This window comes from Protopterus annectens, chromosome 4.part0 (assembly GCF_019279795.1).
Source record: "Protopterus annectens isolate FY-2018-M chromosome 4.part0, PAN1.0, whole genome shotgun sequence".
NCBI classification, from domain to species: Eukaryota; Metazoa; Chordata; order Ceratodontiformes; family Protopteridae; genus Protopterus; species Protopterus annectens.
The window spans coordinates 659,635,515-659,661,074 of NC_056733.1; the positions used below are offsets into that span (position 1 = coordinate 659,635,515).

At 39.6% G+C, this 25,560-nt stretch overlaps 1 protein-coding gene across 1 annotated transcript in view; it reads left to right on the top strand.

The window, feature by feature from the left end:
- ATXN2 (ataxin 2) overlaps positions 1-25,560 on the top strand; it is a 2,781,632-nt gene that overhangs the window by 109,026 nt on the left and 2,647,046 nt on the right. The window contains exon 5 of the mRNA XM_044068622.1: positions 14,339-14,355. Coding sequence (XP_043924557.1) covers positions 14,339-14,355 — 17 coding nt within the window. The remainder of the gene's footprint in view (positions 1-14,338; positions 14,356-25,560) is intronic.

Below are 25,560 nucleotides of genomic sequence, written 5' to 3' on the forward strand. Positions count from 1 at the left end.
CAGTTACACAAATTCTGCACAAGGACTCCCCCACAGACAAGCTTGGAAAGTGGATGCCCTGTCCTTCACCTGGGAAAGCCTTAGTTTATGCCTTTCCCCCTCTGCCTCTCCTCTAGAAAGTTCTTCTAAAGATCAAACGGGACAAAGGACAATATTCATTACACCAGACTGGCCATGCCAACACAGGTACCCCCTCCTGTGCAGTATGTCACTGCTGGAACCATGGCCCCTGCCTCAGACCCCTTCCCTGCTGTCCCAGCAGGAGAGCCAGATTCTGCACTCCCAGCTTCAAACCCTGAACCTTGCAGCCTGGCTAATTACCAGAGTTCTTCAATACCAGTCCTCGGTAAGCAAGTGCTGGATGCCATTCTGGAGGCAAGGAGGCCTAATACTAGAAAATCCTATGCTGAAAAGTGGAAAAGATACTGTTTCTGGAGCCAAACTCAGGGGGTTGGCACATCTGTGGCCAGCTTACCGCATATTCTTCAATACTTAAGAGATGCTTCGCAAGGGCCTTTCCTGCTCTTCTATTAAAATTCTTACCTCCGCCATTTCAGCACACTATTAATACAGAGCCTCCCCTGTTATCACCCCCTGCTGAAACAATTCCTCAGAGGGGCCAACAATTTAAGACTACCCAGGAAAATACCCTACTCCAGCTTGGGTCCTTAACTTTGTATTGGAAAAGCTCACTCTACCTCCTTTTGAGCCAGCTGCAACTGCAGAGTTGAAATTCCTTTCTTGGAAAACAGCCTTCCTTCTACCCATCATTTCAGCAAGAAGAGCATCTGAATTATAGGCCCTTGTGGCAGTGGAGTCCTTCATCTTCCATGCTGACAGGCTTTCCCTCAGGATCAATCCTTCCTTTATGCACAAGGTGGTATCTAGTGTGGCCTTCAATCACTCAATTCTTTTGCCAACCTTCTTTTCTCATCCACAGAAGAAAGGAGAATTGCCTGTGCACGTCCAAAGAGTGCAGAATCCACTTAGATTTTATTTGGACAGGATTAAGCCTCTTAGGAAAACTGAACAGCTGCTAGTTGCCTTTGCTGCAGGGGCAGAGGGGAAGGCCATTTCAAAGCAAACCATTTCTAAGTGGATAGGCCATTGCATTCATTTCTGCTATAAGCACCATGGAAAACCTACCCCACAGGGGATAAGATCACATTCCACCAGGGCTGCATCTACTTCAAAAGCCTTTCTCAGAGGTGTTCCTACCAGGGACATTGTAGAGGCTACTACCTGGAGTTCTGTATATACCTTCACCAATCATTACCACTTGCCAATTTTTTCTAAATCCAGAGCTGGTTTTGCCACTGCAGTCTTACAGGGCCTAATAGCTGATCCTAATGCTCTCTAATGACCTCCTCCCTTCCTTAGCTTTGGGAATCTACCCAAATATAATGACTGCAACAGTGAAGCACAAAGAACATAGTACAGTTGTGTACACTTACCATAAATGTAGATGTTCGAGTGTATTCACTATTGCAGTCCTGGTTCCCCTCCCTCCAGCCCCCTGACTTCTCTTGGCTATACCTCTCTTCTTGTTTACTGTATTTAAGCTTTCTGGTGTATTTGCTTTTTGTTAGAGGTGTAACCTTGTATATAATTGCTTCCCATTATGGGGGACACCTGATGTCTGGGGCAAGAAAAACTGATGTAATGGCATTGGCTGCATGCTTTATACCCCTTACTACCTGACGTCATGAAAGAAGAGACAGCAACCGACACAGGACCCAAGACTTTGATAATCAGGCTGGCTGAGGGCTACCTGCAAGCAGATAACCCAAATGTAATGACTGCAACAGTGAATACTCTCCAACATCTACATTTATAGTAAGTGTACACAACTGTACTTTTCTTATACTTGGTGGCTTTGCAGTTGCTCTCCCCTACTGTAAATTTGATCTGGAACAATCCTCCCAGTCTAGTGTCATTGGCTCATTCTACCTAATAGAGAGAACACTTGAATTATTTTCTGCTCCTTCTTTCTCCTTTTCCACTTTACTAAAAAAAAAAAAAAAAAAATGTCTAAGCTTGTTTCCTGCCTTTCCTGTGACTAGTCTAGTCCAGATACAGATTTGCTATATCCAGGACTGTTTGTAAGCTTCTGAGCCCCCCAAGCCTTTGTGTTGGAGGGAAGCCTTCTAGCTCATCTACCACAAGATGAGTGGTTTCTGGCCCAGAAATTGTAGTTTATTGGCTGTTTGGGCAGTTTTTCCATCTCTTTTCAATTTGCTGGTTTAAAAACCCATGTTTGTGCTTGTTTCCCACCTTTCCTATAACTAGTCTAGTCCAGATACAGATTTGCTGTATCCAGGACTGTTTGTAAGCTTCTGAGTAGTGCCAAAGTTTGCTCTTCAATTTCTCCCTTGGATCAGCTAGTTCTCTCCTCTCCTGCACTTTTACTAGCTTATTAGTCTAGCACTTTAGCAGACTTCATATTGCAGTTATTGTAGCACACAAAAGTGCTACCAGCACTAAGCATTTTACAAGGAAACTGCTCTAGTACTTAATGCCCACCCCTCCAGGCATGTCTAAAGGTCAGTTACCCTGTGCTTTCTCCTATTAACCTGGTGAACGTGGGCATCCCGAGGCAATGTAGCAACTGCCTCATGAACACTGACAACCCTCTCCTCTTACCTCCCAACACTCAGACTTGCGTGAGATGCACTTCTATATACACATTAGAAGCCATGCATTCCCCAGCCAAGACCAGAATAGCTGGTCAAGAGGAGAAGATCACACACCACATGGAACACCTAGTCCTCCAGAACACACACCAGCATTGCTGTCACATAAAAACACAAACCACACACCCACCTTCGTGGAGGCTCTCAATAAAACTCTAACCAAACAGCAGAGACCTCCAAGTCAGAAAAGCACTCTATCACCAAAACACATTAATCACGAGACACAACTCTCGTAAACAGTGTGCCACTCAGCCAAAGCCCCTAAGGCAAAACGGCATGCACCACACACTAGTCATAGGTGACTCGATAGTGAAGCACACTGATGTCCCACTCACTAGGTTGAATAAGGAGAAAGTAACAGCTGTCTGTCAGGTGCCAGGATCCGCCACGTAACACACGCACTCCGGTCCCTCAACAACAGCTACAAATATGGCTGTCATTGTACATGTGGGTGTGAATGACCTGAGACATACCTCCCTGGACTACATGAAGAGAGACATGGAGGAGCTCTCGGATTATGTAGCCCAGGTGGGTATGACCCTAGCCCTGAGCAGCATCCTACCGTCACCCAGAATGATATCACAGTACAATCAGAAAATGATTGATTTCAACAGTTTCTGGTGTCATTCTAAGGGGATCCAGTATCTGTCTGCCTGGGATGACATGATTGACGGACCCCAATGCTTTGCCAGAGATGGCCTGCATCTGTCACCCTTGGGCATCCAGATACTGGCCAAGGCTTTTGCCACCCCTACAGTTCCTTTTTTAGGTGGTGCTCCAAAGACCAAATTACCACCGTAACAGCTACAAACAAATGCAATCTGAGGGTCATGCTGCTCAACACTAGAAGTCTAAATCTCAAAATGCAGTCGATCGAAGCACTCATTAAAAAATGGAGAACATCGACATTTGTGCCGTAACAATGACCTGGTTCAAGGCAGCAGAAAGCACCCCTGTAGTACCAGGCTATAACTCATTCCACACCTTTCGGCCCCAGAACTTGGACCGAAGCTCCAAAGGCAGTGGCGTTTCCATGTCCATAAAGGATGCGCACACCTGCAGACTGGTAGCCCAACATAACCTATCTGAGATACTTCAGGTGCAGCTAATATTGGGTAAGACAGCGATTTTCAGGTCATAGCCTGCTGTAGGGTACTCACTTATGTCCCAAGACTCACTCCATGTTCCTAAGCACCCTGGAGAATATTGGGGTCTAGCCTAATACACTCATACTGGGAGACTTCAACCACCCCTCCATTAACTGGGAGAACTCGTGTACCAATACACTTGTCCAGTGTTTCCTGGAATTCATTAATTCCAATGCCCTAGATCAGCTCATTCTTACTCCCACTAGAGGTAGCAACATCCTTGACATGGGCGAACGTTGCTGTACACCAGTAGGCAACTCCCTGGTTAGATACGGCCACAAACTCATCCCTTGGAAATGCACCCCCCCCCGGAAAGGTAACCACCATGAAAAACTTTTACAAAGCTAACTTTGGGCCCCTAAAAACAGAGATGTCTAACTTCACGACACCCATGCAAATGGAGAATAGTTGCATGACTGCCGAATCCACACCAATGCACTGTACGAACACGTACACAAATGCATGGCTCTCGCCAGGAAGCCAATCTAGTCGTCCCCTACCATAAACAAACTCTACAACAGAAGGCGAAAACTGATGCATAATAAGGTGAAGTCCAAAGACTGGAAAAACTCCCTTATCAGCCTCAAATCCTCTAAAGCTAACTGTATAAACAGAATTGTAGCAGATAGTGAAGACCACCACAAGGCCTTCTATAGTTCTGTAAAGAATCTCCACTGCAATACCCAGATTTGCTCTGAGCTACTGCGCAATGGTATCTACTATACCGATCCAACAAGATATTGCCAATATACTGGCCGACGGATTTGGTGCCAACTTTACCACTCCCCCCAGCCAAAGGACCAGTCATAATATCAGTAGATTGCCAGGCACCCTGTATTACTGCTGCACAGGTTAAAACAGCACTGTCCAAGGCCAGGAATACAGCATCTATGGGACCTGGCAATATCCCTGGCTGTGTTCTACATGAACTACAGAGTGAACTGGCACCTCACCTGTGTGCCCTGTTCAATCACAGCCTCATCTCAGACTTTGTCCCTACCAAATGGCGCACTGCTACAGTCATTCCTCTCCATGAAGGAGGAGCGACTACAGACCCTCGGAATTATCGCCCCATTAGCTTGATGAGTCTGATGTGCAGAGCTATGGAACACATCATCATGGACCTAATAAACAAGGATATAGATAATCTCCAAACTCTGGATCCCACACATTTTGCTTTTTTGTGAAGGGTAGATCATGCCTGCTCAACTTGATCACCTTCTTTGAATCGGTCAGCAGAGCTGTGGATGAAGGCAAAGTGGTTCGTACAACCTACCTTGATCTGGCTAAGGCCTTTGATACCATTCCCCACTCAGGAATCCTAGAAAAACTCACCAAGCTTGGTATTAACCCCTATATCACTAGGTAGGTTGCAAACTTGGCTCACAGGTAGAACCCACAGTGTGAAAGTAGCTGACTCTTAAGTCAGACTGCTGACCAGTCATGAGTGGCATCCCGCAGGATTTGGTCCTGGGTCCTCTCCTGTTTGGTGTCTACTTCTCTGAAGTCCAGGCCAACATGAAGGGACTCTGGCTGAAAAGGTTCACAGACTATTGCAAGTTGGGAGCTATTAACTCTCCAAGTGATGTTGACATTATTTGAGAGCACTTGGTATTTGAAGTGGAGTAACATACTTTTATCCCTTGTGTCGAGAGGCCATAAGGGCTTGGCAGTGGGCAATGCTTTTGCAACACTTGGATTTCCCTGGGATGTGTGTTGCCATCACACATTCCGGCAGACAACTTAAGCAGGAGCATCTTGATGCACCATGAGTAGTTGGGTCAGTCCAGCAGTAGCAGCTCAAGTCTTCTATTAGTGGGGACAATCATGTTGTGACTCTTTGTAACCCTGTTCAGTGCCAAATGCGGCATCTTATTTGCCCTAATCCCCCCCCCCCCAAACAGGACAGTTGAGGAGAGCTCTTCTACATGCATTGCCCAGGTGTCCTGTATGGTAATTCTTCCACACCTCTTAACTAAATTCATACAGAAATCCAGCCATTTGCAGAGGAACTGCAATCCTTTTTACCCCTTTATGGTCCAAACTAGTCTAGTTTCCCTTCCTGTGCACTGATTTTCTCCACCCCCCCCCCCCCATGAGTTCATGACACCACTCCAAATGTAATCTCTCATCCTTCGTATCATCCACACCCAAACCTGGAATCTCCCAAACTGACCACTTGGTTATTCTAGTTCTGAAGCGACCAAAGATCCCAAACTTTCTAAGCAAGTTCCTTACATGTCCTCATCCTAGAAACCATTGTCTGGGTAAATTTATGTTAGTAAATGGAAATGTTTTTTCATTTGGGCATCTTCTAAGGGTATAGACCCCTTTTCTGCCCAAATTCAGAATATTTTGGATTACTTAGCTGGCCTTTTTTTCATTCAGGTTTCAGCTACTGTACTGTTAAGGTTCAGTATGGACAAATGCCTTTGAAAGAGACCTTTCTAATTGTTCGCCCACACATCAGAGATTCATCTCCTCCTTGGGGTCTTCTTTTTCTTCTCCACTCCTCAACAAAACTCCATTTGGGACTGACGACTTCTGTAGACCTTATGTTCTTGTTATGGAAGACCCTATTTTTCTTGTTTACTCAGCGAGAAGAAATTCTGAACTGCATGCCTTATGCTGTCCTCCTTGCATTATCTTCTTCCATAAAGACATAATTTCATTGAGTTCCATCTCTGCTTTTCTTCCTAAAATGGCCTTGGAGTCTTTCTTAAACCAGTTTGAATTCATTTTTTTTTCCAGACTTCAGTAATAGAAGACTATTTATTTGTTTCATTGCCTTGACATTTGTCAAGATTTGGATAGAACAAAACAATCTAGAACAAATCAACTTTTGCATGTCTTTTTTAGAATGCTTTTTATTGAAATTGGCTTTGTGGCTCTGTTGTGTCCCTCTGTGGTTCTGTTAATGTTTCTTGACCAGAGAGCTGTCACCTACATCCAGTGGGAACAGATCATCATGCAATACACAGTACTTAAGCATACTGGACAGCTCGGTGGTGAATAGGCAAGAGAATGAAGATGCATCAAGGATTCTAATAAAGAATTATGATAACATTGATTACTATTAAGTCTTGATAAATACAGAATTACTGTGTTTTATTTAAACTAAAATACAAGTAAAATTTAATAAAGAATACTTTTTACTGAGTTGTTTAAAAAAGTAAATAAGGAAGAAGAGTGAAAACTTTGCAAAAGAAGCACAGAAAACTGATTTCAGTAAAGCATTTGAGGCCGGTTTTGTTGATTCCTGCTACTTCTGGTACCTCATTACCAGAATGAACAAAACTAACCTTGAAAGCATTTCTGAAATCAGCTTCTGTGTTTGTTTTGCGAGGTTTTCACCACTCTTCTTCCTTATATTTTTGCTTTTTTAGAGTGCCTCAATTAAAAAGCATTCTTTATTAAAAAAAAAAATTGATGTGAGGTATTGTCAGCTGTGCCAAGAGAAGTAGGGTAGTAGATGTGCAACATATGCCAACATAGCTAGTTGGAGTTTTGTAAAGAATTAAATGCCATTTGTTTATCAAACTGATTTGTACAGGTGCTAGTGTTTGAAAAATGTATTTGTAAAGCTGCTTGTGTTAGAAATGTGCCAACAGTGGGTTCTGCTGGACAAAAAATAAATAAACCTGCATGTTAGACTGTATTGTAACTGATAACATGTATTTTAACAGAGGATGCTGGAAGAGGAGAAGCTAATTTCAGTCCAAGTAACTTTGAAAAGTAGTGTAAAATTAAATGACCTAGTTTAGGCCATAAAGATTGTATCTCACAGTTTTGATTGCAGCCAGACACAAAATGTCTGTGAAAACCAGGACTAGGAATTTTACTGTATTGTCCTTTGAGATGAACTAATTGCTACACTGGAAGGATGGAAGTTTTGTAATTTTTTTATAGCTTCCAGATGCTATAACACATCTCAGCAAAGCTCTGTCTGTGTGTGTGGTAACACATATGTGCTAAACTCTGATTCATTTTATAGTAAAGGGGGCAATTTGGGAACCAAATGTCAGATGACCAGATGTATGTGATGAAAATCCAGCACTGAAATCTAGTTTTCATACTAGATGAGACTGCCGTCTCAGGGCAGTCTGTTTTTGAAACCTGACAAAAAAGGAGGACCACTCACCCACTTCATCTCGCCTTGCTTTATTAAGTAGGAAACAGTAATTCTTTAGATAGTCATATAGTGAGATGCCTTGCTTTTAAGTAGGAAACTGTAATTCTTTAGATAGTCATATAGTGAGATTAGTTTAAAGTACTGTTTTACTGCATCTGTATGAATCTATCCATCTGCATTTTTTAATATTTCTTGTGATTGAAACTCTGGTGTTCATTGTAAATAGATATTCAGTATATTTGTGTTCCTTTTTATTATTTATTACTAAGTATATTTAAACTTTTACTGTGGCTGGTCTTTTAGAAAATCTTTTAACCTTTGAGACTACCTATATTTTTGGCGACAGTGTGGCCGTTCCTGAAAGGCTTGCTGCATTGGTCAAACACTACCATTTGTATTAGTATTAAGTTTACTCCATATAATTTGGTACCCTTGTAAGAGCCTTAGACTAGCTGGCTTTGAAGTGTTCTGGTGGCAGTTCGGGCAGAAGGGGGCATATCTGGTAGATCTGTGGGGTGTGTGTGAGCTACTTGGAGCAGGGACACAGAGCACTAGTTTTGGTTCACAGAAGGGGTGGTGGGGGACTTTGCTTGGAAACTCTGAGGGCTCAGCCCTACAGCTGTGCCAGTGGGGAGTCTTATTTGGGGGCCTGGAGAGAGAGACGGGAAATCCAGTCCCCAGACTTTGTTCCTTGTGTGTACTTAGGTGAAATTGTGCTTGGTACAGAGAGCTGCATCTGGAAGTACTGCGTGTATCTAGTTTTGTTCCAAGTGAACATCCCTGTCCAGTGTTTGTGGTGAGGTTTTAAGGCTCCTTGATTACTGGCCCAGAGGAGGGGCATCACAACTTATATTTTTATTTAAGACTAAGCTTGGTCAGCCAGTTTCAAAAATCACCTTGTCCAGATTGCATTTCTTCTGTGTACTCTCTAGAGATATGTCTACCCTTTAGACCTGAAAGCCATTTTACCAGAGCAGCAGCTTTTATGGTCTTTTTTGGCTGCAGTTCTTTGAATGACATTTGTGCAGCAGCCACATGTATTTCTACTCGCTACAAATTGCATAGTCAGTCCTGATCCAAATCAATATGTGGTTCCACCATATTGTGTAAGGTTCTCCTAGGACCATCCTGTTGAATGGCTGGGAACCCTGTCCCAAAGATTGAGGTGGAGGGGGAAAAAAAAGCATGTGAATTAAACATTATGTACTTACAGAATGCTAGATCTGTATCGTCTTCTCTCTGTCTCAAGTCATCCCTTCTAAAATGCCATTTCTCTTCAGAGCTTTCTGTAGATCTAGTGGACCAGCTTGAGGTCTGGTCTTGGAACCCTAGTTGGTTCTTTTCTTGTTAAACCTTTGCTGTTGCTCCTGTTTCCAAGTCCCTTTTGCTTAAGCAAGTGTGATTATGTTGGCCAAACTCTATTTGAGGAGTTATAGACAGGCAGGGCATAATGTGAGAGGATGCAGAGCTTCGGATCATGAAGATTTTAAGGTTTGTGGGCTGTCTGATGTGAATACCCAAAGGTTGAGATGGCCGGAAGAAGACGTGTGGAGTTATAAGTATGTAACCTGTGCAGCACAGGGTCCGAAAAAACAAAAGCTATCAAAAATTGTGATGAGAGAGGTAAGCTAATTCAGGGAATTTCTCCGATTTTTGGATCCCCCTTATTGGATTTTCTGCTTCCTTTTCTAATTTTGGCAAGAAACAAAATTTGAGCAGTCTTAGCAGAACGCTGACAAGCAACTGTTTAAAAAAAGTAATGTCAGGGAGGTTCCAGAAAGAAAACTGAAATCCTTCAGAACAAAGGACATTCAAAAGTTAGAATGACCATACAAGGGAACTTGTCTCCCCCTTCATCCTGGCAGTCCTGTATCCCCTCCAGAAAGTTTGAATCTCCATTTCTCTTTGGCAATAGATTGTTTCAGAGCAATGGATCCTGAATGTGATAAATCTGGGTTAAAGATGGCAGTGAGAGGAAATTCTTCCTTTTCAGGGGATTCCTTCTCGTCCACCAGATCAATCTTTTTTTTCTCTCTCTTGTCCTACGTCATTTGCTGTTTCAAGGGGTAATAGAAGCATCCCCTCTTTCTTAGCTGGGTAAAGGGATTTATTCAAGAATTTTCAGTGCCAAAGGGAAAAAATTCCTGGAGAACAGTTCTGGACCTTTCTTTCCTAAATCAATTTGTGATGATGCCAAGGTTCAAAATGCTATCCCTTCACAATCTGTTACCATCACCTCCTCATTTAAATGTTTGTTTTGTTTTTTTTTTTTTTGTAACTCTAGATGCACATAATTGCATTCCTGTTCATTCAGTTTTCAGGCGGTTCTTAATATGATCCAGGCACACACAACCTTATCAGTTCTGTCCCTTAACCTTTTGGGCTATCCATTGCTCCATGAGTCTTCAAAAAGTGTATAGTTGCTGTCCTAGCCCGTTGCAAGCTAAATGGTATTCACATTTTCCCATATTTAGACAGCTTGTTAATCTTTGCAGAATCTTTTTCATAGTGTCTGGAATCTCTCTCTTGGGTAAGAGATCTCCTGTATGGGCTGGGATTCCAAAAGAGCATTCAAGTGTCTTTTTTTTTTTTCCCACTCCATCACACAGGATTGTATTTCTGGGATGCCTGCCAGACACCTAAGAATGAGGGCAAATAGATCTCCAGGTCTTTTTTTCAGAAGTTTTCCACTCAGAATTCAGCCTCAGCAATGGAATGTTGTATGATTCTTTGGTCTTGTGGCATCCATGATTCTCATGATAGCTCTTGCAAGACTCCACATGAAAAAGATCCAATGGTATCTGAAGTATCCCAGCATCAACATCCCTTGTTTTTTCAAATTCCATTTCTGGGATTTGTGAAAAGGGAATTTGCTTGGTTAAGACTTCAGATTTCTCAGAGTCCGAGTCTCCCATTCTCCTCTTCTGCTCCAAAGCAACCAATACAGGTGCCTCTGACCTTGCTTGGGGGGAATTGTCAAGGGGAATAAACATGTGTCTCTGGCAGAAGAAAGATGGATAAAAACGCACAACATATGCTAGGTCTTATAATATTTCTGAACTCTCTGAATCATCTGTGGTCCTCAGGACCTCTTCAGGTAGATGCAGGCAATACCACAGTGATGTGGTACATAGACAAGCAAGGTGGAAATAAATCTTATTCTTGTTGCAGACTAGCCATGTTAACATGGGATATAGTTTTACAGCAGTGTCTCTATATAAGTATCCTACGTTCCGTTCGAGCAAAACTGTGTCAGAAAAGCCGAGAAGGATATAGGAAGTCCCTCAAATGGAACTTAGAACTGTGAGGCTTCCAAAATTTGATCCATCTGTGGGGGGGAGTTCAAGTAGACATTTTTCACCTCCTCTGTGAACATTCAGCTGATAAAATTCTGCTTCTGGACTCCACGCAAGAATGTGTAGAAAACTGATGCCTTTCTCTTTGTTTTCCTTTTTTTTTTCTTTTATTTTTTCCTTTCCTTTTCCTTGAACAGGATACATCTGAAGATTTCTGAAGGAATAACCAAAGATCCATGTGATGATGCCTTTCTGGCCTAGGTAGCAGTGGTTCTCCCATTTTGTTTGGAATTGACCAAAGAGCAGTTACTTCAAGTTTCTTCACAGACTGTATCTATTCACACAAGAACACGGATGTCTGATGCATCGCCGCCTCAAAACTACAACTGTCTGTCTGGATGATGGTCTTGATACCTTTTAGACACTTGTTTTCTGAGGAAGTGCAGCAGATATTAACGGAGACAAAAAAGTCTGCTACTAGAAAATCATAAATAAGCAAATGGGGAACGTTTTTTTAGTTGGTACCAAAAAAAACAAGTTATAGTATTTGTGTGTTACTAGCCTGTGGCTTGTCTTAACCTTGAATTAGTAGTCCTTTATTAGCTATTTTATCATGTTTGCCCATGGACCCTCCTCCTTTCAATGCATTTTTATATGAAAATGTTTTTGAAAGGGGTGCTGCGTAAGAAGCCTTCCAGTAAACCGTTGACTTCTCCTTGGTATCTTAATTTTCTGTTAGAGAAGCTAACACTTGGTTCATTTGAATCATCTCGTCTGTCTGACTTTTGGTTCTTAACACAGAAAACAGTTTGGCTGATTGCAAGAATATCTGAGTTGCAAGATCTTACAGTGAATCAACTTTGTCTTGTTTTTTACAGAGACTGTTTCTTTGATAACTAATCCTTTTATGTCTAAGGTGGTGTTGCAGTTTACTTTAAGCCAGGCTATTCATCTCCATCTTTTCTTTCTAGAACTTGAAAATGAGGGGAAAAGTTTACTTAACTGCATTTTGTTATATTTTATGTCCTGTTTACTTGTGTACTTGAAACTTTTCTCCCTTGACATCTACAGTAATGGGTCTGCTGCTTTGTTTGGTAATTCCAGTTTAGAAAAGTAAGCAAACACTTAAGGGCATAGTGGTTAGTATTGCTGCTTCAATGTGACTTGTTGATTCATCTTTGTGCTGAGTCTGCATGCCTTCCATATCCGTGAGAGTTTTGATGGACTGGGGATCATGTCAGTCGCCCTGCTAGACAGGGGTCCAGGGAAGTAAATAGTGTGGGAAGAAATAGCCACAGAATTGTTATGGCTAGGCTTGTATAGGTCCTAGGGCCGATAGCCTAGTACCAAACTATGAACCTAGGAGTTCCTTTCCAGTGCCATAGCAGTAGTGGGGTATATATTGGGTATTTGCCTTGGGTGTCAGTTTGTAGGGTGCACCAAACATTTAATAGCTTACACTTTATGAATTAGGATATCTTTGTAGATAACTTTATGAATGTTTTTATTTTTTTAAAGGTAGTTTTACTTTTAAAATCCACATACCGTTTACAGTCTCTTAAATTATTGTAACAGACAGCTTTATTTTTAGTTTGTGTTTTAACATTTAGCCAGAGGACACCAAATGTGTATACTGCCAAGTGTGACAACTTCCCTTGCTCCATTTTTGTCTGGATTACTCCCACATAAAAAAGCCTATAATCGAATTGGTGATCATCTGAACTGGTTGTAGGGATATGTGTGGTGTGTCTGTTGAGGATGTGCCCATCCTGCAATGGCTTTGTCTCTAATGTAGCACTGGTTCGCTGTTTACTGCCTGCTGGTATACACTTTACCACATCCCAAACTAACATGCTCATTGGTGAAATGAGTATTTTCTTGCTTAAGAAAAGCTATGTTTTTTGTTTGCAAGACCTCTATACTGTTATCTTTATACACCAGTTAGATTCTCTATTTTTTTCCTTAATGTAGCGTTGTCGCCTCACAGTTAGACATTGCCAGTTCGATTCTCAGTTAGAGCGTCTTCTGTAGGGCGATGTGCGTAAATGGGCATTCCTTCGTTGAAGGTTGTGTGTGAGGGCCGGCAAGCCAGCACGTAAAAATCTACTGTCAATCATTAGCGGACCAGAGTTCCGCTGTGGCGACCCTTAACCGGGAAAAGCAGAAAGACGCAAACAATGTTTGCCTCTTTTCAGGAGGTTGAGTAAAGAAATAAGTTAACCGGTTTAATACATAAAACAGGTGGTGCACCTAAACCAGCTTAGACTGTACGTGTATAGGAAGTAATGATGTTCTGAATAATTGCACCCTCTAATCTTTCTGAACTTGCAGGCAGGGAAGTTGTGCCAGAGAGGTTCTCTGGGGTTCATCACTCAGAATCCAAATTGCCTTTGCTCATATTTTCCAGGTCTGGTAACCATATGGATTCAAGCAGTTAGTGATTTATCAATTGCTTTGTGTATGTATTCACAAGAAATGTGGAAGCCTCTTTAAAATTAAAGAAATGAGTAAGCTGTTACAACTTTTTTTTCTTGCTGTTCTGATAATGTAGAAGAGATATCTAAAATCAAAGAGATGTTTTAGCAACTCTGATGCAGTCAGTCACTTTTGAGATGTAGTGTGAACTTTAATATCCACTAGACAACTTGCTTGTTCCTTTTGGAGATGATGATTGCATTTTATTCAACCTGGCAGCCTTTTGGAGGATAGCTTGCAGTAGACATTGCTTCCACATGAATAACCCACAGTGAGGAAGACTAAGCTCTAGCCTTGTGCCAAGTTCATTGTAGGTATCTTGCTACTCGGCATTTGTCCTTAGAGGGAACTAATAAGGCTGCAGTAGGCAGCATATGATCTCCTACACTTGAGGTTAGGGTGCAGATCAGATAGTAAAATAGCACAGTTTCCATTGTATGTAATCATGCTAAAAAAATAATTACTTTGTAATCATGTTATTGTAATGTCTGTAATAATTAGCATGCAATGTTTATTGCTGTACTGTTTGTAAGAAGTGTTTTAACCATTATAATTTAATGGAATTTGAAGCCATGCTTCTAAAAGAGAAGTAACCAACATGCATCTTGTCCGTACTTTGCCTTGGTTTTATGATTTATTGTCTTGGAGAACTGTGTAACTTAGGTTTGAAAAGGATTGTCCTTCATAATTTTTTTTGTGTGCCTTTTGTCATTTCAGAGGTCGTGGTGGAAAAGGCCCTTCATCTTCAGTAAGTTTCTGTTGCTTAAATTGGAGGGAGGGTTGATTAAAATGCAATATTGGCCTATGTCTTGTTTTACAGTTGTGGTACTTACAGTTTGAGCATACATAGATGGTTTCTTTGAGGTGCTAAACTTGAGTGTCATGGAGTATGTTTGTTTGAGTGGAATTGCAAGTTGAATGTAACACAACAGAATGCTGAACTGCTCAAGGATACTTTACAGTCAAACATCGAAGACCCTTCCTGACTCTCAGGAATCCTCCTCTCCACCAGTTAGTTTCAACAAAATGGATGGCTATCATCAGTCTTGGTGTTGCAGTAGCCCTGTGTCTGTATGAATTATATCCTTCCTAGGATAAACAAGTGGTCAGCTTCAAAAAGCTCTGCCAGTCTCCTACAGCTTCACTGTGACTGTGGATTGGTCAAATTGGCAGTCAAAAGTGAAGACATTTTCTGTACTTTCTTGCTGCCTCGAGAGGCCGCAGCTCCAAGTTTCTATAGGAGGAGCAACCTGTCTTGAAGCTTCATTTGTAGCAGGTTGAGTCTCCTTAGGAGAGCCCTACCACAGAGAGATTGTTGTCCTTTTAAACAATTTATTTTTATTTTGCTACAAAAAGCAATATTTCCCGTTTAAGAAACCCAGTATTGGAAGTTTACTGTCATGGACTGCTTGTTTTTAACAAAGGGTTTATTTTGTTATCTGTTATTTAGGGGCTATTTTTGTGTAAACCTGTACTATTTATGTAAACTTGTAGTTAATTAGTGAGCATTAAAAAGGTTGGAATGTGTTTTAAATGGGCAGAAAAACATGTATTTAGTGCTTGTGTGTACTTCATGACTACTTGCCCTTTTTCTTTGCTGTCAGTGTGCATTGTAGCCAACTGCTTCATTTCTGACAGGGATTTTAATATTTTTCTGTTAATTACCTACAAAGAAACACCATAAAAACACCATAATAAAGAGCTCTTGCTGCCACTGCAGGCTCAGTCATTGACCATCCATTGGTGAGTGAGCCTGTAGTTGCCATACATTGTTCCTCGGGCCACTCAATTTCTTATCCAGGTTCTTGCAGTAGTGGTCCTTTCAGCCTTCGTGGATCTGAGGTTGGCCATGTAGTCTTCAACTGTTTCATTCTGCATTATGGGTATGGGTGAACATTCTTTTTGGGTTACAGAGACCTTCTGGGGGAATGCTTCATACTGTTACTGGGTGGAAAAAACTCTTTGAAGGGGTTGAACTCCCATCTTAAGTCTGTCTTCAGGTTATTACCGACAAAGAAAAAAAACAAGAGAGTTGAACATTGTTCATCTAAAGACATGGTGCATGTTAGAAAAGATTTTCTTTCTTTAGCTAGACAATTAATACAGGCCATCAGTCATGGTACTCTGAAATCCTTACCCGAGGGCAATATCACTAAAGAAATTCTGGAAAAATCTGTCATAAGATTGACAGAGCTGCTTCTCATGGGGATTCACAAGCCCATAACTCTGGTTTAGAGTAAATGTGCTCCTTTCTGTCTCCTTTGAAGAAATGTTCCTTTCTTGGACAGTTGCAGGATGATTGAGGTATTTTGTGTTAACAGGTGGGATGTTCCCCTTTAATTGGGAAGATGATATAATGTGTTACAAGTGGATATACCGCATTCTACACCCACCCTTCACATTTTGCCAGCCATGGAGGATCTCTTTAATGTCTTTAAGAATATTGGCTCTCAGCCTTCAGTCCCCAAAAAGGTGGATGGACTGTGGAAGTACCTCGGACTAATTTATGTTTTCTCATCTTTGATCGATGTAGCTGCAATATTTCTCTAGGTTAGCTGGCAGCAGACTATTAGTTACTACTTAACCCCTCCTCAGTCAACAAAGAAGGCAAGGTGTTTGACAGATTTAGTAAAAGAATTTTCTCCTCTTCCACATTAGTATTTATAGAATTCTTGGCTACCAGACATATGTGGGCACTGTTATGTGCAGCACAGTTTTCCTTCAGAGGATAGCTTCTTTCTAACTTCTGTTGTTTTTTTAACATTTTTCAAGTATCCAAACATCATTTGTAGCGTGCATGTTGTTATGAATGTATATCTAGGGCCACTACTATTGCTACAGTTTTGGGGAGACTGTGTGTGGAACTCACTTTACTGATGAAGTAAATTCTAGAATCTTGAATTCTCAGCTAGCTCATTACATCCGAGTAACGCCTTCAGGTGCATCTGCAGTTAACGCCTACTGACTCCTCTAGGCATCAAATATTGCTTGCTCATATTTGCATGAGTAATTCCAAAACCATGCTATGTACAAGGTTTTAAAGGATTTCATCTTAAAGCTTACAGAATGGTAAACACTACTACATTAATATTTGACCTCTCTCTAGTACATGTAAATGGATATCAACTGTTGTTTTTATGCTATTAATTTATATAGATATAATTTTCACATTTTTTTAAATATCTCAACCAAGCAACACAGAATTCCTTGGCCTCATATGAAAGCTCTCAGCTAGATGAATAAAATGTTGCTGGCAGTATGTGTAACTTGAGTGGTTGCTTAGAATACTGTAAGTTGTTTACAAAATATTACAAATTTAATAGTTACTCTGTTTGCTGTGACTTATAAAATTCAGTTTAAGACCTAGAATCTAAAGAATAGCACCACTATAAAAATAGTTTGTGCTGAAGATTTTGCAATTTATACTTCTTTCATAACCCATATGGTTCCAGAAATATGGACATTTGTTTGAAATGTGAGGATATAATTTGATTCTCTTAAATTCTGTTAAAAGGCTTAGGCTCCGCCCATTGGAAATTACAGTGCAAACTTTCTGAGCTCCACTGGAGTGAATGAGCTAGATAGATAACGTTTTGTTTGGCCCTCCTGCAGTTCTGGCCCTCAAATAATTTGAAGTTAATTCAGAGTGCGTCTTAACTCATTCACTCCGGAGCAGCTCAGAAAAAGCTGCCTGCTTAATTCCACCATAGGCACAACAGTGCAGCCTGAGCTCATTTTTAGAAAATCCATTTGTAATACCATACAGAAAACAAATGTTCATAACTCCTTGACTATAAGAGCTAGACTAAAAATGTAAACGCGAAAGTTGTTCAGCAGACACTGACCTTTCCAACAGTGTAAATGTTGATAGTGCATATCAAAGTCTTTATTAAATATTTGGCAAGGAATGTTGATATTGTGCATATTTTTTGCCTTTTTGGAAAAGCAAAGCACAATATCTTTGTCAATGTACCAAGCAGGACCCATACCATTTGTATTTAATTTGTTAGCATTAATGTCATCTTTAAAATTATACCTTAACCATTACTGTGTGATGCTCCTTTACGGAGATATTCACAGAAATATGATTAATATAATATTTCTCATAATTGATAAAGCATAATATCTCATCATCTGTAACAGACAGAGCCTACATATCAGTGTAGAAGTTGTGCGTCTGAATGTCAGCTTCAAAATGATGCATCATTTGTGTGATCACCATGTTCATTTGCAAAGATATGGGCATAATAATGAGAAGTATTGGAAATGTATAATTTTCATAATCGTACAAGACTAAAACTGTGATATTTGTACATGTGTACAGTGCACAGAAACAGTTCTTTTACTGTGTTGTAAGGAGCAACACTGTCTTCAAAATGAGGTATTACTTGGCACATTCAGATGCTCCCTTGCAAAGTTATTTACCAAAATATGAAAAAAAATCATAATTTTCATAACCTAACTCCAAAACAAACTTTGATATCTGCACGTGTGTACAACATACAGGCACAATTCTTTTACCATGTTGGAACCAGCAATACTGTCTTCAAAATGAGGCATTACTTGGCACATTCAGATGTTCCCTTGCAAAGTTATTTACCAAAATATGAAAAAAAAAACATAATTTCCATAACCTAAGTCCGAAACAAACTTTAAGATCTTTACATGTGTACAGCATACAGGGACAGTTCTTTTCCCATGTTGGAAATATCAATACGGTCTTCAAAATGATGTATTACTTAGCACATTCAGATGCTCCCTTTCAAAGTTATTTACCAAAATATGAAAATCATAATTTCCATAACGATATAACCAAATAACTAACTAATACATGTTAGTGTGGAGTGCAGAGGCATTCATTATCATTCAGTAGAAATACTGTATCATTATAATTCAGTCAAAATAGTATAACACTTGGATGTTACTGAGCCCTTCCTCCTACCACCTAATTTCCACCCATGACTGAAAAAGCGTGGAACATGCCCAACTACTGAGTATAAGCAGAAGTACAGTAATACAAGCAGAAATGTCTAACTTATCTGGTTCATCCATGCAAGAATTAGTCACAAAAGTAATAATTCCAGTTATCGCATCTGACCATCACTCTGGTTACAATAAGACCCATCAGTTTTCCTCAATGCAGTATGTGCATATTGTTAAGAGATAATAAATTATTCTTGAAAGCTGGATACATAAACAACAAATTATAACCATCACTGAAACCTGAGCTATAGATAACCTATACTTGTTGCACCATATCTGTATTACGATCTTCAGCAGTCTGACCATATATGCACAAGCACTTCCCTGGTACACAAATGAATTATTTCCCCTACCAACATCTTCATTACTACATGTTATACACATGTCCCTAGATGAAACATTCACCCAAATGAATCCTTTTGGAAAATGTTGAGATACGCACAATCACCAAAATGATCTGTCTGTCTCTCATATATATATATATATATATATATATATATATATATATATATGCATGTGAACAATGTATATATGTGCAAGTACATTATGTACATACATATATAGCCATATACACACATGCACAAATTATATGTATATATATATATATATATATATATATATATATATATATATGTGTATATATATATATATATATATATATATATATATGTATATATATATATGTATATATATATGTATATATATATATATATATATATATATATATATATATATATATATATATATATATATATATATATATATATATATATAAAGAAAAAAATCGGGGGTTTAGGAGGGTAGGCAGTTGATGAAGAATGAGGGGGGCTGCTTGCAATGACTCCAACCAGAGAAAAAAACACAACCTGGCTTGTACATTCATCAAAGTGATAATGACTTCTCCTTATGTGAATAACAGTGATAGCAGCTGAGAGTTTTCCCAGAAAAGTGATAATGACTAACTGCTATATTGTAACTGCACATATTGCTAATGTGATAATGACCTTCCTTTCATTACTGCAAAGGTATGCATGCTGAGACACGGGTGATAATTGCTGCACATAACCTGAGTAGGCATTCAGTCAAATAGTATAACACTTAGATATTACTGAGCCCTTCCTCCCACCTAAATTTCATACGACTGACAAAGCCAGGAGAAATGCACAAAAAATATGGTAGCTCCATGCTGTCAGTAGACACCTACTGATAACCTTTATGTTACTCGGGCAACTACTGAGTATAATCAAAATAATAATAAGACAAGCAGAAATGTCAAACTTATCTAGCTGATCCATTTAAAAGTATTAATTCAGGTTATCTCACCTAGCCAGCCCTCTGGTTAAAATAACAGTCAGAAGTTAAAAAGGCAGAAATATTGTTAAACAATGCCAAAATTTCAAGGCCATTTCAAACCAAACCATTTCCAAGTGGAGTGCACACTGCATCCATTTCTGCTGCAAGCAGCATGGAAAACCAACCCCTTAGGGGGTCAGAACACATTCCACTAGGGCAACATCTACCTCTACAGCATTTCTCTGGGGAGTCCCTACCAGGGACATACTGGAAGCTGCTACCTGGAGTTCTGTACACGCCTTCACCAAGCATTACCACCTGCCTATCTTTTCCAAATCCAGGGCAGGATTTGCTACAGCAGTCTTGCAAGGCCTACTAGCCAGCCCAAACATTTCTTGACTGCCTTCACCTTTCCTCAGCATTGGGAATCAACCCAAGTGTGATGACTGCAACAGTGAAACATGACGAACATAGTACAGTTGTGTACACTTACCATAAATGGAGATGTTAGAGTGTATTCACTGTTACAGTCTTGGTTTCCCTCCCTCCAGCCTCCTTGTTTTCTCCGTTTTTATCTCTCCTCTCTATGGCCATTCCTACTGGTATTAGTATTTACTTTTTACTGGTGGTGTTTCCGTACCATAGCCTAGCTTCCTGTTTGGGGGGTCCTGACATTTGGGGCAAGAAAAAGTGATGTAATGGCGTTGGTTGCCTGTTTTTATACCCCTGACGACCTGACACCATAGAAGAAGCGACAGCATCTGATGCAGAAATACTAAGTCTCTGGTATTGGGCCAACTGAGGGCTACCTGCAGGCAGATGAACCAAGTGTGATGACTGCAACAGTGTATACAGTCAAACATCTATATTTATAGTACGTGTACACAACTGTACTTTCTGTTGGTTGTGGTAATGCGGTTGAGGTCTCTGGAGTGTGTGGTGCGGAGGGATTGGGATTTTTTTAGATGGAGCATTTCTAACAGAGCTGGGTCAGACATGGCTTTGTAAGTCAAGCAGGCATCGCCTCTTAGTAGACCATATCAGACAGAGAATGAGTTTTTTGAGTCTACCCATGTAGGATATGTGTTAATGGCCTAGAATATTCTTCGTGAGGTAGTTTTATGGCCTTTCCAGCTGTTTGTGTCTAGTGAGGTACATGCTAAATGGGGCAGTATACTTGATGATTGGCCTAATGAGGGAAGAGTAGAGAGAGATGATGACCTCTTATTTCCTTCCTCTTTCTCATCAAGCACATGTCCATCAGCACTGGAGGCTTTGTCCCTTGGAAAGGCTAGCTCAACCTAGTGTGTCACAGCACATGGCCACACATGCTGGTACTTTTGTGCAAGTAATAACATTAATTTCACTGAGCCAAACGCGGAGTATAATCATAAACAGAAATGACAAAGTCAGAAAATGTAAATGTATGTATGCAAATTACCTGGTTGATCCATGTCAAAATTAACTGCAACTGCCATAGAATGTATAAGCCATGTAAAAAAATATTTAAAATACTTAAGAATAACATCAGGCTCTTAAAACAGCTTTTGTTTTACAAAAAGCAAAAGTTGGGCACTGAAAAAAAGAAGATAAAGGAAGTGGTAATTTATCAGGGCATGTTTTGCAGATTTCCAATTGGAGTGTTCAGGCACTAAATTCATAAAACACTCCTCAAGATGACACTATCCTCTTCCCAGCAGAGCTCTCCATGTTCAAGATCACAACCAGTATCACATTCCTCTTATTTACCAATTTTGAGGAAGGCAAATAATTTCCTGTTCCACACTTAAGATAACCAAAACTACAATGCTGTAGAGCAAACATGGAAATCAGGAACTCTTCAAACCACTCAGGTAACCAGAAATATAAAGAAAAAACGTCAGCATTCCTTTTCAATTATTAAAAATTAAATTTCATTCCATAACCCGGAACTTCATCAGAATAAAACTCCCCATGCATCACTTCCTTATAAAGCTTAAATTTAGAGAGACAACCCAAGTTCAACATCATACACAGAATACCAAATGAAACAAAAATTCTGTTAGCAGATAATTATATCCAATTTCAATCCCAATCATCCAGCTGTATCAAAAGTAATAGTACAAAAATCCATATTAAAACACAAATATATAACTACATTACAATACATATAATAACTGCATTAGCTCAAATAATATAATCAGATTGTAAACAATCAAAATATATACAACATACTATTTTTGGTATATGCAAGTAACAAGTTATAATTCAGCTGCCCTTAATTTCATAACTGGAAGCACTGAAACTATATATCATTTAATCCAGGTCATAGCATCCATTCTTAATTGCTAGCCACCCATCGATGTAAAACTTGGTTGTAGATGGTTGTCATTGTGACACCCCGACCCCATGTGCAAGCATAGGCATTTTATACAAGTGAACAAGGGTAGACCTAAGTTGCAGTACAATCAAGATAGATGGGTCGGGTGGGCAACATTTCAGTGAGTTGTTGATATTGTTTTTTTTCTATCTTGCAAGTTTCAGAAGAGGGTTTTGACTTATTTTACTTTGGGGCTGGGAGATTATCAGGAAACTACATGGGAGGGAAACAGAAAGAATATTGAATTATATATCTCTAATTAAGAATGAAATGTCTGGGGTAGTGATAATTCAGTCATTGTTCACTGGAAATTTGGTAGCATGCTGGCAACCCAAGTGATATTGAAATCTAAGAATAAGCAGGGTAAGGCAGGTAATACACCTTATGACTTTGACGTACCCTAACAGGTGTTTGATACTACACTGTGGGTATAGCCAGAATGATACATGTAGGGCTGATAGATGAATTTCCAAATTAGTCAAATTATTAGGCAATCACTGGATAGGGGCTGCATGTCCTCAACTTCCTGCAAATAGATTTTAATGGAATCTAACTGAAAGACTAATTGGATTAGGCCATACATAGTAAAATAATGTGTATCAAAGCTTGAAAGTGTTTGGCAATGCAAGCAAGATTGCATAGTCATGTGTTACAAATGTAGAAAGGGGACTGTAATATCTTTAATAGTAAATAGTGGTAATAATAGTAAATGACAGTATAAATGCAGTGTTATAATTTTGTGTTGCAACAAATGTTGGAAATACAACCAGGTGTGATGTTATATTGACTATATACTGGAAGGGCAGAGTTTGTCTTTCACAAAAAAATCAAGAATGTAGAAATATTGAATAATAAGATCTCACACTGGCATCTAAATGGGTAATGTGCTTTCAATTCAGTAGGATATTAAATAGTTAATAATCAGAAATATCAATCTGTTCCACTTTTGTTTTCCGACTATTTGACTTGTGTATCATCTTTATCGATTTCCTAGCATTGAATGCTGTAAAACCTTTCCTGGAAAGCAAAATGGACAATGTATACAAGGAGATAATATCTGAAAAACACTTAATTAAAAAAATACCCATACAAAATGAGCAGAGATAAAATAATATCCATTTAAAAACTGCAGCTCAAAAATGTAACCATTTGAAATGGTTAAATTCATTGTAGATGACTTTTATTTTTAAACTAGCTAGCTAATGATATGTATTTGTCAAAATAGTGAGGACATATTTAACACCATCTTTATTAACAAAGTTAACAGAGTAAAGCACGTGAGCACTAACCGAAGCCAGATATGCTACAAAATGAATGTCTGATATACCTAAGACACGGCACAGCAACCCACCACATAGTACTCTGCTCATGAAAAGCAAAAATAAAAATAGAGTAATTCAACAAAGATACCCATGTCAGCATTAAAATGAAAACAGATATAAATGTGCGAAGTAGTAAAAGCTGATCTTTGGGTAAATACAAACTACATATTACAGGGCAGCAAAGTTTCCAGCAAATGGAACTGCACTTTTGTTTGTGATCACGTAAACTCTATGGTCTGTTGAATAAGGTGCTCGGTAACCATCGGAAAACAAAGCTGTGCATGTCTCCGAAATTAAGAAAGTACGAAAACAAAAATATGCAGCATTCAATAGTACTAAAGTTATCACTTTCAACATGTGCAAGAAAGGCAGCACGTACCATCCACACAACTCCACAAAATAAATAATTTGCTAAAACGAGTTAAGGCCAAAAATACGTTACATTTCCCCCGAGCTACTTGGCCTAAACCTCTCTGAACTAACGAGGAGATAAAAAGTTCCCAGCCTAATGGGACTACACACATCGAAAGCAATGAATGACTTGCACTTTGCTATGGGGATACATCCCCATGTCTACTACTTCAACTGAGGAACCGGTGGAATTGATATCACTCCAGTGCCGCACTTCTTTCTGCAGTGTATTAACATGAAAGCACAGAGTTAGAAGTATGAGCAGCTGTACGGCACTTGCAAGCTGATTTGCTCGTAAACTTTAAATATAAACCTGATGCAACTCCACACTGAAAATTAAGTTGAGAAGGTACCTGACAAAGTTCAGACACTTTTTCAACTTAATTTTTAACAGTGAAGCTCAAACTTTACTTCAAAGTTACCGGCGCTTGTGGAAGGCACTCTGGTAAAACAGCATAGATTTTCAAGCGTCTCGGAGAGCGCTCGGATGTAAGCTCAAAGGCGCCCTGAGAAGGTACTCAGGGTTAATGAGTTAAGATTTTTTTCAAGCCCCTTTTACAAACCTACCAAATCGTCTTTTTGGTTTATTTAAAAAAATATCCCAACCAATGAAGGGCAAACAGGAAAAAATGGCAGAAGAGAAACTACAAAAAACAAGGCTAGTTTGCAAAAGATTGACTGTCTAATACCTCAGAATGACCATGCCTGCATTCTATCCCCCATATCCTCCCCTCCTGCCCCTCTCACTCAAAATCTGTCCAATAAACTCTCTACATTCCTCTTTGGCAACCAATTGTTTACAACACTTGGGTGCTTAGAGTGGGTCAGGAGGAGTACAGTTGGCACTGGGTACAAATACCTCCTTTCAGGGGAATTCTTCCCCCTCTTCAAAACCAAACTGGATATTTTCCTCAGATTAGCCATTACTTGCTCACTGTAGGAATCGTAGAATCAGTGCCATTAGTACCAGAAACACTGAAATAGAAAAATGTGCCCCTTTGATCTAAAGAAAACTTTCTTTGAGGCTAGTTCTGGATCTTTCTTTAGTCTGTATGTTAAAGTATGTGAGTTCAAAATGCTGACCCTTCAAGGACCATTGGCCCATACCTCCCTTGCGTGTCTTGGTAACAGATGTTCTGACTGAAATCACTATTGCAGTATTCTTAACCTATATATTTTCATATACAGACATCTGGCTGGGTTACAAAAGCTTTACCTTCCAAAGGTGTATGTCCATATGAACTCAGCTTGTATGCATTGGGTTATATAGGCTGTAGTATGCAGGAGAGCTTCTGACTGTCTTACTGCCAGCCCAAGTGCAGGTCTTGCATCCATTGGAATGATTTACATTGGGTCGTTAGTACAGTTGCTTCACTTGCTTATTTTCCAGATAAGCTAGGGAACCTTATGTATATATACATTATATATATATATATATATATATATAT